The sequence below is a fragment of the Schistocerca gregaria genome, chromosome 5, assembly GCF_023897955.1.
Source record: "Schistocerca gregaria isolate iqSchGreg1 chromosome 5, iqSchGreg1.2, whole genome shotgun sequence".
NCBI classification, from domain to species: Eukaryota; Metazoa; Arthropoda; class Insecta; order Orthoptera; family Acrididae; genus Schistocerca; species Schistocerca gregaria.
In genome coordinates this window covers 13,453,714-13,470,181 of record NC_064924.1, presented here as the reverse complement: position 1 = coordinate 13,470,181, position 16,468 = coordinate 13,453,714, and the positions used below count along the sequence as shown (strand labels likewise).

Below are 16,468 nucleotides of genomic sequence, written 5' to 3'. Positions count from 1 at the left end.
CACTGCCCAAGGAGCTTGCCACTCTTTGGAAGGTTCGTGCTTGGCTACCATGGGGCTCCAGCCTTTCCAGCACTTTTTCTCTTCCATGCTGTATGTTTATCCTCTTGCCATTCTTTTTCTGCCTCCTTTGGGGAACATTTCTGGTGTACTAATTGGAATGTTCTGCATTCTGTCACTGACCTGCAAACAGTCTCAACTTTCTTTTTGGCTCCTTTTTCCCTTCTCCTCTTGTTCCTCCACTTCGACATTTGAGGATCCTCTTTTTTTCTTCTTCCTCCCTGTGCGCTCCTGAAGGGTGTTTTTTTGGGTACCAGACCCCAAGAGGTGTTCCGGTGTTACCATAGATGGTGTGTTACTTATTGACACAAACACGATTGCTGAGCACTTTGCTTGAGCCTCTGCGTCGGAGAATTACCCCCAAGCCTTTTGCACTCTGAAATGGCGGCTGGAAGGGAATGTCGTCTCATTCACTACACGCCACAGTTAATCATATAACACCTCATTTACAGAAAGGGAGCTCCTCAGTGCCCTTGCACATTGCCCCGACACAGCTCCTGGGCCTGATCGGATCCACAGCCAGATGATTAAACATCTCTCATCTGACTTCAAGCAAAATCTCCTCATCATCTTCAACCGGATCTGGTGCGATGGCATGTTTCCATCGCATTGGCGGGAGAGCACCATCATTCCAGTGCTCAGACCCGGTAAAAACTCACTTGATGTGGATAGCTATCGGCCCATCAACCTCACCAACATTCTTTGTAAGCTGCTGGAATGTCTGGTATGTCAGAGGTTGGGTAGGTCCCGAAGTAACGTGGCATACTGGCTCCATATCAGAGCGGCTTCCGCAAGGGTTGCTCTACCACTGATAATCCCTTGAGTCTGCCATCTGAACAGCCTTTTCCACGTGCCAACACCTGGTTGCCTTCTTTTTTTGACTTGCGTAAAGCATATGGCATGACCTGGCGACATCATGTCCTTGCCACATTGTATGAGTGGGGGCTCCGGGGCCCACTCCCGATTTTTATCCAAAACTTCCTGTTGGTCCGTACTTTCCATGTCCAAGTTGGTGTTTTCATAGTTCCATCCATATCCAGGAGAATGGAGTCCCACAGGGCTCTTTATTGAGTGTCTATTTCTGGTGGCCATTAACGGTCTAGCAGCAGCAGCAGGGCCCTTCATCTCATCTTCTCTGTTAGCAGACGACTTCTTCATTTTGTACTGCTGCTCCAGTACTGGTGTTGCTGAGTATCGCCTACAGGGAGCAATTCACAAGTTGCAGTCATGGGCTCTAGCCCACGGCTTCCAGTTTTCAGCCGCAAAGTCGTGTGTCATCCACTTCTGTCGGCGCCATCCCGTTCATCCAGGCACAGAACTTTATCTTCATGATGATCCACTCACTGTAGTGGAGACATGTAGGTTCTTAGGACTGGTTTTCAACACTCAATTGTCTTGTCTTCCTCATCTTCGTCAGCTTAAACAGAAGTGCTGGTAGCACCTCAATGCCCTCTGTTGCTGAGCAACACAATCCAGTAGCTGTTCATCAATCCAATCCTTGCTTACTACAGTCCTTAACGATGTCCTCTGCTCTCTCTCTCTCTCTCTCTCTCTCTCTCGCACGCGCGCGATTCAGCAGGTCATTAAAATATCTTCACCCTCTTCCCAGAGTCTGTTTACTCTTACTTATTATGTTTCCTTTTTCATCTCTAATCAAGCTGGTTATTGGAGCAAATTGTCTTCTAGCATTGTTTACTTTTATAAAGAACGTACTTTTTTCATTCTTCTTCTTGAACAATACCACACATCCTGTTTAAGCCTTGGTCCATTCTCTTTTTGTTCTCTGTCATTACTGTCTAGCATTGTTCCCTGTTCTTGTTTTAGGGCCTGAGAAACTTTATAACAGTATGATTCGCAAGTTTCTGTTAAATGTTGTGCTGCAATAGAGTCATTCCATGTCAAATCAACACACCTAGTTTACCTCACCCTCTTACATTTTGCTGAAAGTTGGTATACTTATAGTGGACAGTGAGACTAAGAAAAATACCAAATTTCTATTTTTTATCTCAAACCATTCCTGAAATATTGTTATGTAAACTTTTCAAAAACCGGCCAAAAATGTGTGAACGGACTTTTTTTTAAATTGTACTAGGAGCTGCCCTAATTGAGCTAGAGAACTGGGAAAGGTGTCATTTTGCAGCATTTTTCATGCTCTTTCTAGTGATAGACAAAAACATAGCTAATTAATAACCTTTTTCAAAATGGTAATTAATATTTTGATTTAATTTTTTTACAAAAAGTACATAATTGAAAATTTTCAAAATATTTCGATAACTACTTCTTACTATTGTAAATCATATGGCAAAATATAAATGTGGGATGATGATGGGTTCATTATTTAAAAAAAAATTATTCCGGACTCTTGTTTTTCACTAGCCAAATTGACTTTTAACAAACAGGAATTTCTTTAAAATATACTGAAAGGTAAGTAAAAAAAGTATTAGAAATATCAAAATATCGCCTTATTAAACCAAAACTAATCAGCATATTTTATAATTAAGTTGATTGCGTATTTTAATTTCATACAACTTCACTAACAGTATATTAACCAATATAACAATAACTAGAAATTGAGCATTTAACTACAAACTGAAATAAAGTATGAATAAGTAAAAGTATTTACATAACAGTTCTGGTCCATGATATTTGAAATGGAACTATTAAACAAATTAAATACGCAATGCTTGTTTTTGAGTAACAGGTATTTGTACATAGCTAAATTTAACACAATAGGTACTAACAATAATTTTGAAACAACTTTCTATAAAATATACATTAACACTAACCTGAGACAAAAATTAAGTTTTGAGTTGAAAGCAGTTTCCCGATAAATTGTCTTGGAACTTCACATATTACATTTTAATAAAGCTGACTGGGTTTGGTTTACATCACTTCCATTAAGAATGTATGTTCTTCCTGTAGGAGTAAATGGATTCACTTTTGTGAGAACACCCACAACTGACACCCACAGGACATTTGCATGTGCAGGATAAGAGAATAACTTATCTGGTCCACATGGATGAAGAAAAGTTATTTTCACTTCATCAAGTTCTTCGTTTTTTTCTAAAATGTACCCAAGCCACCAGTTTCTGCCATATACAGTGTTGACATAGCCTGATACATTTTGTAGCTTCAGTTTGTCTGGTGATGTAGTTAATTCCCTCTCCCAACTCTGCATATCACCTGAGAAGTATTTGACTATTAATTTTGATGCAGTGTTGAAAATGAAAGCGTGAAATTGCTGTGTACCTTTGATTGTCAATGCCTCTTCAAGTCTGCTTTTTAAGAATATTTCGGAAGCAGCGTAGTCTTCTTGAGTGGTATATGCAAAATTAACATTTGTGATATTATCTACTGCCCACTCAAACAGATCTTGTGCGATTTGGATCTGATTTTGGTATGGCCTTTGCAAACTTGCACAAGCTGCCGTCTCTTTACTGAACCCCCTACTCCATCACAAGGCCCTTTCCTACGTGCTGTGGCTGAAAAGTGCCACTCAGTTTTTATGTTGAAGTCTTCCTCATGAAGGCAAAGGTTCACGAAGTTTTTCTTATTTTTATACTGAGCGACAGAAGTGTCAGAATAATAGTACATATTTTTTGGAATCTTTTGAAATTTATTTGTTAGATATGAAATTAGCTTCTTTTGAAAGGTGTAAACCACAGTTGTATTGTGCTCCAGGCAATCAGAAACAATGAAAAAGCTCATATGCTCAATTTTGTCTTCCTGTTTGTAATATATAACAAAAGGATGAATGGTAATCTGTTTTCTTGTCCAGTGGAAACACTGAGCTTCATCCTGTGGAACTATACTATAATTTTCTGAAAAATCACATATGACAACAAATTCAGATTCCATAAGGTTTTCTCTTGTGGAGTTAAGGAATGTACGTTGTTGCTTGGCAATGAAGTCATGCCGAATCAAAGTCGACATCTTACTACAAAATAAATCTAGGAATTCTTCAGAAGTTTTCTGAACAATTTCCAGATTACATTGGTCAACTGACATCCACTGTCAGAACTGAAATTATTCAATTAAGTTTTCATGAAAAGTCTTTTTAAAATTTTACGTATGACAGTTTCTCCTGGGCAGTATTCACAGTTTCCCATGTTGAAATCAACTGATGATGGGTTGCAAAGCACTGACGTACTACCTTAAAGGTCAGTTTGGTCAAACTAGGGCCGTTAGTGAAAAACAAGAGTCCGGAATATTTTTTTTTAACAATGAACCCATCATCATCCCACATTTATATTTTGCCGTGTGATTTACAACAGTATGAAGTTGTTATAGAAATATTTTGAACATTTTCAATTATGTACTTTTGTAAAAAAAATTAAATCAAACTATTAATTACCATTTTGAAAAAGGTTACTAATTAAAAGCTATGTTTTTTTGTCTATAACTGGAAAGAGCATGAAAAATGCTGCAAAGCTAGCTCAATTAGGGCAGCTCCTGGGACAATTTAAAAAATGTCCTTTCACATGTTTTTGCCAGTTTTTGAAAAGTTTACATGACCATATTTCAGGAATGGTTCGAGGTAAAAAATTGAAATTTGGTATTTTTCTTAGTTTCAGCACCCACTATAAGTATATCAACTTTCAGCAAAATCTAAGAGGTTGAGGTAAAATTTTTAATTAAAGTGTGTTGATTTGACATGGAATGACTCAATATTGCATCGTTCTGTCCTAGTATGTCTTTCTTTCTGAGCATTTGATTTCCTCGCTCTTAGCTTGGCCATTACAAGAAAGTTATCTGAATCCACATTAGGACCACAAAAGATTTGAACATCCAAGTTCTATCAGTACATGATCAATTTGATAAATGGTTCCACCATCAGGTGACTATCATGTGCTCTTATGTATCTCCTTATGGGGAAACCTAGTAGATCCCACTATCATATTCTGGGAGGCTGCGAAGAGGATAATTTTTATTCCTTTATCATTAGTGGACCCATGTTTGCTATGGGCTCCAATTATGGGCTGGAACATGTCTTCTCTTCCAAGTTGTGCATTAAAATCACGCAGCATGATCTTGATGTCATTCTTTGGACACTTATAATAAGCTTTTTCAAGGGCATCATAGAAATCATCTTTTAGGTCTCCAATAGACCCTCCTTCTGGTGCATGTCCATTAATTATAATATAGTTAAAGAATCTTCCTTTAATTCTAATTACTGATAGCCTTGGATTAATGGGTGTAAAATTCATCACCGAATGTTTCAGATCTTTATGAACAAGGAAACCTGTGCCCGACTCATGTCTGTTATCATCACAGCTATAGAACATAGTGCCCTTATTCTTTTCCAGTACCCCACTCCCTGTCCATCGGGTTTCTTGAATGGCACAATGCTCTCCTTGAGCTTCCCCTGCTGGGCAAACATTCCAGGTACCAATACGAAGATCAGTTTTCAACTTTTTAACCATTCATTGTCCAAAATCCCTGCCTTGTCATTGTATAGTAATTCGTCTGGCTTCTGCTCTTTTTGGACCAGGATTTGTATTAGGTTCACTCTACTAGAGTGTGTGTCTAGAGCCCTCCCTGCCCTTTGTTGTGGGGCACCCTTCATCTGGCTCCTCAGTCGAGGCGATTCTGGCTTGGGTGACCCTGCCAGTAGCTATGCCACCGCTAGCACAGCTCTCGACTTCACGACAGCACGCAAGCCCTCTCACCCAGCACTGAAGCTGCCTACTACAAGGCGGTATCCCCTGGGAGGGCTATGCTGTGCTGTGAAAATGTACACATACACGTGAAATGGGCACTACCAAGCAGTCACTACTGGAAGGGCACAGTGTCCATCTAAATACCATCTGTGGCCCACCAACTCAGTCATTTTAATGAAGAATATTTACCTATATTTTCACAGCTTGATATTACTACAATGTGCAGGGAAGCAGCTGTAAAGGCACTGGATTCTCATTCAAAAGGAGCATGGTTCAATCTCTCATCTGGACATGCTTGATTTGTTTTTTCTTCTTCTTTATATATATAAATGTGGTTTGCTTTCAGTTCTCCTCCATATTCTCATCCAGTTTTTGCTTGTGTTCTCTCTCTCTCTCTCTCTCATATAAATCTACCATTTATATGTAGTCATCCAAAACAGTTGTAAAGCAGCACTTCATTCAAGCCATAAGAGGGAAAACCTTAATTGTGATAAGAAATTTAAATGAAAGATATTAGTTCACGAGGCAACATAAAAAGCATTTTGAATAAGTACGAGAATGCTCAGTTTTCCTTTTCCACGAAGCTTCCACATAATTAGTATTTCACATCACTGACACAGTTTATTTTAGCAATAGTTATGCTTTACTTTTGCTGCTGTTTCTTGTATGGGTCAGATTTAGTGACAGCATAATTAGAGACTCATCAGTTTCTTAGTAATGTTTGAACTGTTTGTTGCCTATTGGTACTCCTAAATACAGTCTCTTTTGATCCTTGTTTATTCAAATTGCACACCCACTTCCCACATCATGGGATGTTGGTACATATTTACGTTGAATTGGAAGCATTTTGCTGCCTTCTAGAACTGTGTAATTGTTCAGGAAAGATGTTTGTATATTTTTATGAAAGCGGAACATCTGCTTTGAAGAGACCATATTTGTTGTGTTTACTAGCATAGAAATGATGATTACTTCCTGTTTTCCTATTGCACTCCTCTTTTGTTAAATCTGTAATTTTTATTTGCGAAATAAACAGAAATTTTTGTGAAATAAGCAGAAAACTGCCTGGTACTACCGGCTAGCTGTGTGTGTGTGTGTGTGTGTGTGTGTGTGTGTGTGTGTGTGTGTGTGTGTGTGTGTGTGTGTGTGTGGGCGCGCACATTTTATGTACTGCTACACAAAAATAGTTTGTTCCTTTCTTTGATGTTTTTATTGTATTTTACTGGCTTTGTCAATCTAGTTGCATAAATGTATGGCTCATTTTACTGTTGGCATGATTCTCATTGTTGTAAATGTTGATTCACAGAAAAGTGCCACTTTTTGTGTATTGATCTACATCTACATATATACTCTGCTAGCCACCAAGCTGTGTGTGGTGGAGGGCACTATTCGTGCCAAATTCATATTTCCCCCTCCTCTGTTCCACTCGCGGATCACGCGAGGGAAAAAACGACTGTCTGAATGCCACAGTATGAGCAATTTCCCTTATCTTTGAATGGTGAACATTGTGCGATTTGAAAGTTGGTGGTAATAATACATGCTCTACTTCCTCGGCGAAGATCAGATCTTGGACTTTAGTGACCTGCCCCTTCCGTTTAATGCATCGTCTATCTGCAACTGTACTGTGCCCCACTGCAGACTTTCTATGAGATTTGCTATGCTCTCGTGGTGGCTAAATGTACCAGCAACAAATCTTTCTGCTCTTCTTTGGACCTTCTCAATCTCTTGAATCAGACCTAACTGCTAAGGGTCCCATACATACGAACAATAACCTAAGATTGGATGAACTAAAGTATTGTAAGCAGTTTCCTTTGTTGAAGGACTGCATCGCTTCAGGATTCTACCAAAAAACCACAATCTAGAGTAAGTCTTACCCGTTACTTGTGTAATCAGGTCATCCCATTTGAGAAATTTCGATAGTCGCACCCAGATACTTGATGGATGTTAACGCTTCCAAAGACTGGTCATTTATTTTGTACTCGTACATGAAAGGGGATTGATAACCAGATAACAAAATTGTTGCAGCTCTTCTCCAAGATCAATCAGATGACAAAAGCAGAAAGGTGTGGTAGACCAAAATTAACAGAAAGTGGGAGAGAACTGAATCAGTCACTTTCCTCAAAGGGAGAATTTCATTGAAACAATGCAACACAATGAAACCAGTATAGCGTGGTTGCAGAGTGGTGTATTGCAGACCAGAAAGGCTTCGTGTTTACATTTGACAATTATTGAGAAGTAAATAAATCTCCAGAGAGGGAATTTGAGAATTAAACAGTAGAAGACAGGGTAGTTGTACATCATGGTTAGAAGTAGAGAAGATTTTATCTTCTGGCATAATGGCGATGAATGGGAAAATCTTCACCTTCTAAAGGAATTAAGAGATGACTTTGATTACAGGATGTCATCATCTAACGCAGGGATATTTTTGTGGAAAGATGTCAAAACTGTCTGTCTGATTTCCAATTACCATGAAAGAGTTATGTTTGTATGCAGAAAGCAGAAACATGGCAGTAAAACTAACATTCGGTGCAATATAAAGGACTAGAATTATAATACGGGAGATGTGAACCATGCTGGCAGACTTGCATCTGCTTATGGGCCAAGAAGAAGATTCAAAAAGGCAGCTGTACGGAAAGGTTCCTCTTCTGGAGTTGAGGAGAAATATTGCTGAAGGTTTGGTGGGCAGGATGTCTGAAAAACATGTCAGTCCCAGAGCTTCAAAATCCAATTTTACAGAAAGCAAGAAATTATGCCTCAAAGGATGTAAGATTATGAAATCAATGTGATCATTTGGTCACTTTTCATAAACTACAAGAAAAGTTCAATCTGGAACAAACTCAAAAATGTTTATTTCATGGAGTATTTCCCAGGTACAAAGAAAAAAATAAGACTCTACCGAATTCCATTTACAGGATAATTACTCAGATTCGAAGAAATATTCCCTGAGAATTCCGAGTATGGGAGCAAGAGAGTGCCATAAGAAGTTCCTGATAAAAAATTAACTGTGGTTGAGGCAGCTGAGATATACTAGCTATAAACAGTAATTTGACTGCAGTTTCTAAATATCCATAATTTTTTACAGAATAATATTCATATAATTAACACACTTTTAAATACTATGTATTTTAAAATTTATAATTTAAATCTCAATATAATTAAATTCCAATGCTAGGTTAAAAACATGGAATTCCATGATATTTCTTTGATTTTTTTCCAGGTAAAATATATATACAGGGTGGTTCATTGATCATGACTGGGCCAAATATCTCACGAAATAAGTGTCTAACGAAAAAACTACAATGGCGCTATGGTTGGCCCGCTAGATGGCGCTGCCATAGGTCAAACGGATATCAACTGCGTTTTTTAAGAATAGGAACCCCCATTTTTTATTACATATTCATGTAGTATGTAAAGAAATATGAGTGTTTTAGTTGGACCACTTTTTTCGCTTTGTGATAGATGGCGCTGTAATAGTCACACGTATGGCTCACAATTTTAAATGAACAGTTGGTAACAGATAGGTTTTCTAAATTAAAATATAGAACGGAGGTACATTTGAACATTTGATTCAATGTGATACATGTACTTTTGTGAACTTATCATTTCTAAGAATGCTTGCTTACAGTGTGAGTACCTGTAAATACCTCATTAATGCAATAAATTCTCAAAATGACGTCCGTCAACCTCAATGCCTTTGGCAATACGTGTAATGACTTTCCTCTCAACAGCGAGTAGTTTGCCTTCCTTAATGTTCACACATGCATTGACAGTGTGCTGACGCATGTTGTCAGGCGTTGTCGCTGGATCACGGTAGCAAATATCCTTCAACTTTCCCCCACAGGAAGAAATACGGGGATATCAGATCTGGTGAACGTGCGGGCCATGGTATGGCACTTAGACGACCAATCCCCCTATCATGAAATAAGCTATTCAATGCTGCTTCAATCGCACGCGATCTATGTGCTGGACATCAAAATGGTTCAAATGGCTCTGAGCACTATGGGACTTAACTTCTGAGGTCATCAGTCTCTTAGAACTTAGAACTACTTAAACCTAACTAACCTAAGGACATCACACACTCCCATGCCCAAGGCAGGATTTGAACCTGCGACCAAAGTGGTTGCGCGGTTCCAGAGTGTAGCACCTAGAACAGCTCAGTCACCCCGGCCAGCTTCCAGACATCCATCATGTTGTAAGTACATCGCCATTCTGTCATGCAGTGAAACATCTTGTAGTAACAATGGTAGAACATAACGTAGGAAATCAGCATACATTGCACCATTTAGATTGCCGTTGATAAAATGGGGGCCAATTATCCTTCCTCCCATAATACCGCACCATACATTAACCCGCCATGGTCGCTGGTGTTCCACTTGTCACAGCAATCGTGGATTTTCCATTGCTCAATAGTGCATATTATGCCGGTTTACGTTACCACTGTTGGTGAATGATGCTTCACCACTAAATAGAATGTGTGCAAAAAATTTGTCATTGTCCTGTAATTTCTCTTTTGCCCAGTGGTTGAACTGTACACGATGTTAAAGTCGTCGCCATGCAATTCCTGGTGCATAGAAATATGATACGGGTGCAATCTCAACACCGACGTTTTTGAGATTCCCGATTCTCGTGCAATTTGTCTGCTGCTGATGTGCAGATTAGCTGCGACAGCAGCTACTTGGGCATCATCATTTGTTGCAGGTCTTGGTTGACATTTCACATGTGGCTGAACGCTTCTGTTTCCGTGGATAACGTAACTATCCGGCAAACGCTCTGGACACTTGGATGATGTCGTCCAGGATACCGAGCAGCATACATAGCACACGCCCGTTGGGCATTTTGATCACAATAGCCATACATCAACACGATATCAACCTTTTCCGCAATTGGTAAATGGTCCATTTTAACACGGGTACTGTATCACGAAGAAAATACTGTCTGCACTGGTGGAATGTTATGTGATGCCATGTACTAATACGTTTTTGACTATTACAGCGACATCTATCACAAAGTGAAAAAAGTGGTCCAACAAAAACATTAATATTTCTTTACGTACGACACGAATATGTAATGAAAAAAAAACGCAATTGATATCCGTTTGACCTATGGCAGTGTCATCTAGCATGCCAACAGCAGCGCCATCTGGATTTCCCCTTCAAGCTAAGACGAGTTTCGTTCTTTGTAGTTTTTTCGTTTGATATTTATTTTGTGAGATATTTGGCCTGGTCACTATCAATGGACCATCCTGTGTGTGTGTGTGTGTGTGTGTGTGTGTGTGTGTGTGTGTTGATGCTGTAACGTGTGTGTGTGTGTGTGTGTGTGTGTGTGTGTGTGTGTGTGTGTGTTGATGCTGTAACTTACCAAACGAAAGCGTTGGTTTGTTGATAGAGACAATAAACACACAAGCGCACTCACACACAAATTTCAAGCTTTCGCAACCCAAGGTTGCTTCATCACGAAAGAGGGGAGGAGAGGGTAAGATGAAAGGATGTGGGTTTTAAGGGAGAGGGTAAGGAGTCCTTCCAATCCCAGGAGCGGAAAGACTTACCTCAGGGGGGAAAACGGACAGGTATACACCATTTCTTCTGTGTGGATCCACAAACAATGCCCAAACTCTTACGGGAAACAGCTATTAACCCACAAGTAATGAGTATAATGTGCAAGGGCACTATGAATATACTGTGGGACAATAAGTTGCAAATATGGGTCTCACAGGAGGCATGCCAGAGATAAGTCCCTGCAGTCACACTATCCTCTGCGTCCTTGGAAGCTCAGATGGGTAGAGCATCTACCCTGTAAGCAGGATATCCCGGGTTCGAGTCCCGGTCGGGGCACACATTTTCAGCTGTCCTTGTTGACTTATATCAACGCCTGTATGCACCAAGGGGTATTCATTTCATTGTAAAATGTAATTCCCTGAGAATTCCAGATTTTCCAGAGAAATCAGAGCCCTGATTTAGTAACTGTGTAATTACCTTCCAAAAATTTGCTTGTTTGTTGCCTTAGTGCATTCAAACACAATTTTATTTGTCACTATGGAAAAGTACTGTTGGCTGGAAAGCTACTGGAGGGACAGACAGTACTCAAACATATAACTTTTGCAAAATGGTGAGAAATTAAAATTAGAACCCCAGTTCAGTGTTGTTATGTTATGGATCACAGTAGTGTAAATATTAATAAAACCGGGAAATTCATATATATAATTCAGGAAGAAAAGGTTAGAGATTTTAACATTTGGTCACTGTGTTATGAGGAACAAACATTTATTATTCTTTTCGGTATTATGATTGTCTATATTTATTTGGTGGTGGGATTCTTCCATCTATCTTTGCATGTTTGAGCTTTATTTTTCTCCATTCACCATCAGTTTTATCTCCTTCTGTACTCACTCTTTGAACTTAATAGTGCATTTTGAAAAGTACCTCCCTTGATAATTTTGATCAGCTTTTGCTCTTCTCTTCAACAGGTCATCACGTAGACTCAGAGTTAACACCTAGCTGTCACATCTTGTTTTTGAAGGCATTTCCTCTGCTTGGTTTCATGCTAAACGCTAAAATAACATTGATTGACATTATGGGCAAGAACACAGCTGTTTATTCTTATGTGACAAAGTAGGGCCAACACTACAGTTGGTGTTGTCAGGTAATTCATTTAAGACTAATAGTTTCCTGGAGAATGTCAAATATGCGTGTATCATTCTTACCAGAATATACTGCCACTACTGTTAATGTCATATTTGTGACTCCACTCTACATGGCTGGCTGCTTGTAGTATCATCCAGAGTAGCTTTTTATCATTCAGATTACATTCCATTTTTTTCTAAGGTTCCCTACTTCTGTAAGACTTCTTAATTGCCACTACACAATCCAGCCTCATCATTGACATAAATTATTTCACCAACAGTGCAAGCTTGATTTCTATCCTTTAATTTTGCTAATCTTTCCTATTCATGTTCCTGACAATATAAATGTGACTCGCCAGTTTGACTGTAATCACAAGCTTTAAAATTGCTAACAATTGCAGGGTGCTGGAGGATTATCATTTGCAACTGTTGTATGCACACCCATATTCAGAATGATCTTGTGCCATGTCTGTTTGTCCCTCTCCCATTAACAGCACTCTGTGTCTTATCCTAACTTTTGAGATACTTTATCATTCTTTTTCATATTATTGGTGTGTTTATGTGACAAAATGTCTGCTCCATTTCCTTACTATTCCTATGATAGTTTTGATGTCGACGATGTTCAGAGACAGTGTTCAGACTTCTGTGTGATGAATATCATTTTAGGTCAGCAACATCTCTATGGATATCTTTTTGTATGGGAAATGGTGCAAGTGAGTGGGGCACATTAGTTTGCCTCACAAACTTACCAGAATTTTGGAAGTCTTATTAAGCAGTTAGGCTGTTCTACATATTATGAGTATTGTGTGGCGAGTGCCTAGTGAAGTATTAGCATTTGATTCTGAAAATATGTAAGTTGGAACTGTCATTATTCCATACTGGATTCAATGTTATGAAAAGGATAGATTACTACTCACCACAGGAACAAATACTACTAAACAGGTAAGCTTTTGGCTGGAAGGCCTTGTTGTGAAATAAGACAATGCACACATGCACATGCGCGTGACCACTGTCTGGCTGCTAGGATTGGGAAACAAAACATCTATTTTGTCACAGTCGGTATAATTTATTCGTACTGCTGCTTTAGGGGCTCAAAGCATTTAAATACTGTGTGCCATATTAAAATTGTTATTTCTTAGGTAATAACGATGTGAAAAAATGCACTGTATGTGTGAAACCCTGCTCTGGTGTAAGACAGGGCCTGATGGCCCTAATCAGATCAGGTTAAATTCATAAATGAAACATCAGGTGCATAACTCCTCTATAGAGACTTCAGAAGAGATGGATGCCCATTTAGCTGAAGTTGCAGCCATCATTTCTGAAACACCACATTGTTCTGAGCATATCAGACAATCACTACCACACACTTGGCAGTTGTGAATTAATGTGAATAGATGACCTTTGACATTTTCAGCAACATCTCTAAAGTAATGTTCATCACACCGGAGTTTTGAACACTATCTCTGAACATCACTAGCCTCAAAACTTTCATGGAATCTAGCAGGGAAATGGAGCTCTTTGTGAATGAAACAGTAAAATTTTTGTACATAGTTTATTTTCATTTATTTTTTACACCTTGTATATGTAGTATGGGTGAGATATTTTAGTTTTAAATACTTCCAGTAAATGACTGGACCTGTAGCAAGATTAGCTACTGAAGTGTCAGACAAAAACTAAGCTGAAGCAGTGGCACACTTAGCAATTGCAGATATTAAAACACATTCATTACGTAAACTATTTATGTTTTGATTGACATGCACCTCTGATTTGTTGTTCTAATTATGTTTGGTGTAAGATTTTTAACTTTAATTAAAAAATGGCTGACTTCTCTGTTTTTCAGAAAAAGTGTTGCTCCCAATGATTTTGAGGAAACTGAATTCATTTTCCATCAAAGTGATGATAGTGACAACGATTTCCCTTTACACTCTAAGAAAGAGGAGCATTATGTTGAAAAAGAACTTCAACAAGGAGACACGTTACAATCACTATCCCTGGATTTTAATTGCTCAGTGAGTATTTGAAGTGGGTTTTTTCCGAATTATAATTCGCAATTTATTTTGTAATCTGTGTTGCCTGTTGCAGATTGCTGAGCTGAAGAGAATCAATAAAATTCATAAGGAAAATGAAATATATGCATTGAGAATAGTGAAGATTCCAATTAAACCTGGTTCTTTCATAATAGAGAAACTCCAGGCAGAAAATATCAAACATAATGTAAAAGATGACTCACTGACACTGACAGCAGAGATCCATAGCACACATGCGGAAGCTGATCTCTCTCGCAGGTTAGCGGCCAACAGCATTCCTCCATCTTTACCGCCAGATGAAGAAAACTTAAAAATATTTGACAGCAAGCAGCTGGTTAGCAATGCTCTGAGCCATTTAAATAACCAGTCTACAAACTGTATACTGAAAGGTGATATACAACTAAGTGATGACAGAAGGGACTTAAATGAATTAACTGAAATGCCAGTATCAGCGCAAGATACAAGCTCATTGTGGCGATGCAATGGAGATGATTGTGGATTATCATGGAAACCACTACTACTTTTCATCTTGTCACTTGGCTTGGCAGGGCCTCTCCTGTATATTATTTACATTGCAGAGAAAAGAAATCCTACATAAAAATTCACAGTATTTTAGATCAACCAGTGGCATCATTATTTAAGTGCTGCTAAATCTGTTTGAAAGGGTGCTGTAAAACAAGTGGAAACCAGTTATATAAAATTTCTAAGACAGAATTTTGTGTTTCTTACTGTCTCACTTCCAACTTATTTCATCACCACGACCTAAACAACAAAAGGAAATTTTCTACTGTAATCATGAAATATTACTTGTATGTTAAAGCTTAAGTTATAAATACTGCAATAAACTGTTAAACCCCAGAGCTCACATCATTTGTCAATAGATTATGAAAGATTTCCTTCTCCTTCAGGACAGCAGTAGTTAGCATATTGATTTTCAGTATATACAGGATGCAGCATTTAAATCCGGATAAATTTAAATTTGAATTTCTCGCCATATCGTAGTTCCACTGGAGGTTGCGATTGGTGTTCTTCAAAGCTGTAGGCATCTTGTAAACAGTCAGAACCTCAAAAGGCCAACATGTTATGCGCAAGTGCAGAGTACAAATGAAGAGCCATGATTATTGAAAGTCTTCATGCCGAGTGTTCGCCCACTGCAATAATTTGATTCTTCAGATACTATAAAGGCTCCTTTGGGGAAAAAAAGAAATTTTTTTTGTTTACCACTACTACTATTAGGCTAATTACTGTTTAGCTCTACAGGACCTTTATACAGAAATGTTTCCCACACCACCTCGTATTGTCTTTCTATGTGTGTGAGTAACTGTATGTTCACTGTTGTGGGTAAATACACACAGCGTACACAGGGCGATGTGTGAAACTGATAGTGATTACACTCTTCCACTGTTGTAGAAATCTGCTCCAGATGCTGCAGATACCATGTTGAGCTGAAAGTGGTAACCAAAGTACAGAGAAATATTCTTCGGGGCTTTGTTGCATAGCAATCAGATTGCTTTCAGTTCTGTGAAATGTCCAGGCACTATTGTGGATTTTGAATGATCCATGAAGTGACTTCTTTTCCGAAGAAAACATCGAACTATTTCACTAGAACTGAACGCTCCCGTCGGAACTGTTCTCAAGTTGGTATTTATTATTAAATCACAATAGAAGTATATGCTGGGTGTATAATAACACTTACCCTCTTGAAATGAACAATATTTTATTGTTCTACTAACTGATTTCCTTCCATATACACATATATTTTACAATGTGAATCAAAAGCTCGCAATGGCGTCAATTTTTACGTCGCAAGAATGGCTCTCTCTAGTAAAATTTACTCATAATTTATATAGACTAACATTATTATACAGCCCGTAACAGAGTTATTGCAGGCTTCTCTTAAAAAGTAGTTTCGGTAAATCAACCGACACTGTCCACCCAAAGAGTTCAGAGGGCGATTTTATTCTTGGATAAACAACTACCTACAGTGGCAGGTTGAACTTTGTTCTCATAAACTGCAGTGGAGCAAAGTTCTCTAAATCAAGTGTTCGAGACATTCTAAAGCATGTTTTGAAGAAGAGAATAATGTGTGTAAAGGTAAATGACAAACT

General features: G+C 38.5%; 1 protein-coding gene across 1 annotated transcript in view; it reads left to right on the top strand.

The window, feature by feature from the left end:
- LOC126272868 (lysM and putative peptidoglycan-binding domain-containing protein 3-like) overlaps positions 1-15,221 on the top strand; it is a 64,315-nt gene extending 49,094 nt beyond the window's left edge. Inside the window, exons 3-4 of the mRNA XM_049976088.1 lie at positions 14,174-14,342; positions 14,416-15,221. Of these exons, the coding sequence (XP_049832045.1) occupies positions 14,174-14,342; positions 14,416-14,958 (712 nt within the window). The 3' untranslated portion in view covers positions 14,959-15,221. The remainder of the gene's footprint in view (positions 1-14,173; positions 14,343-14,415) is intronic.
- Positions 15,222-16,468: the final 1,247 nt, after the last annotated feature.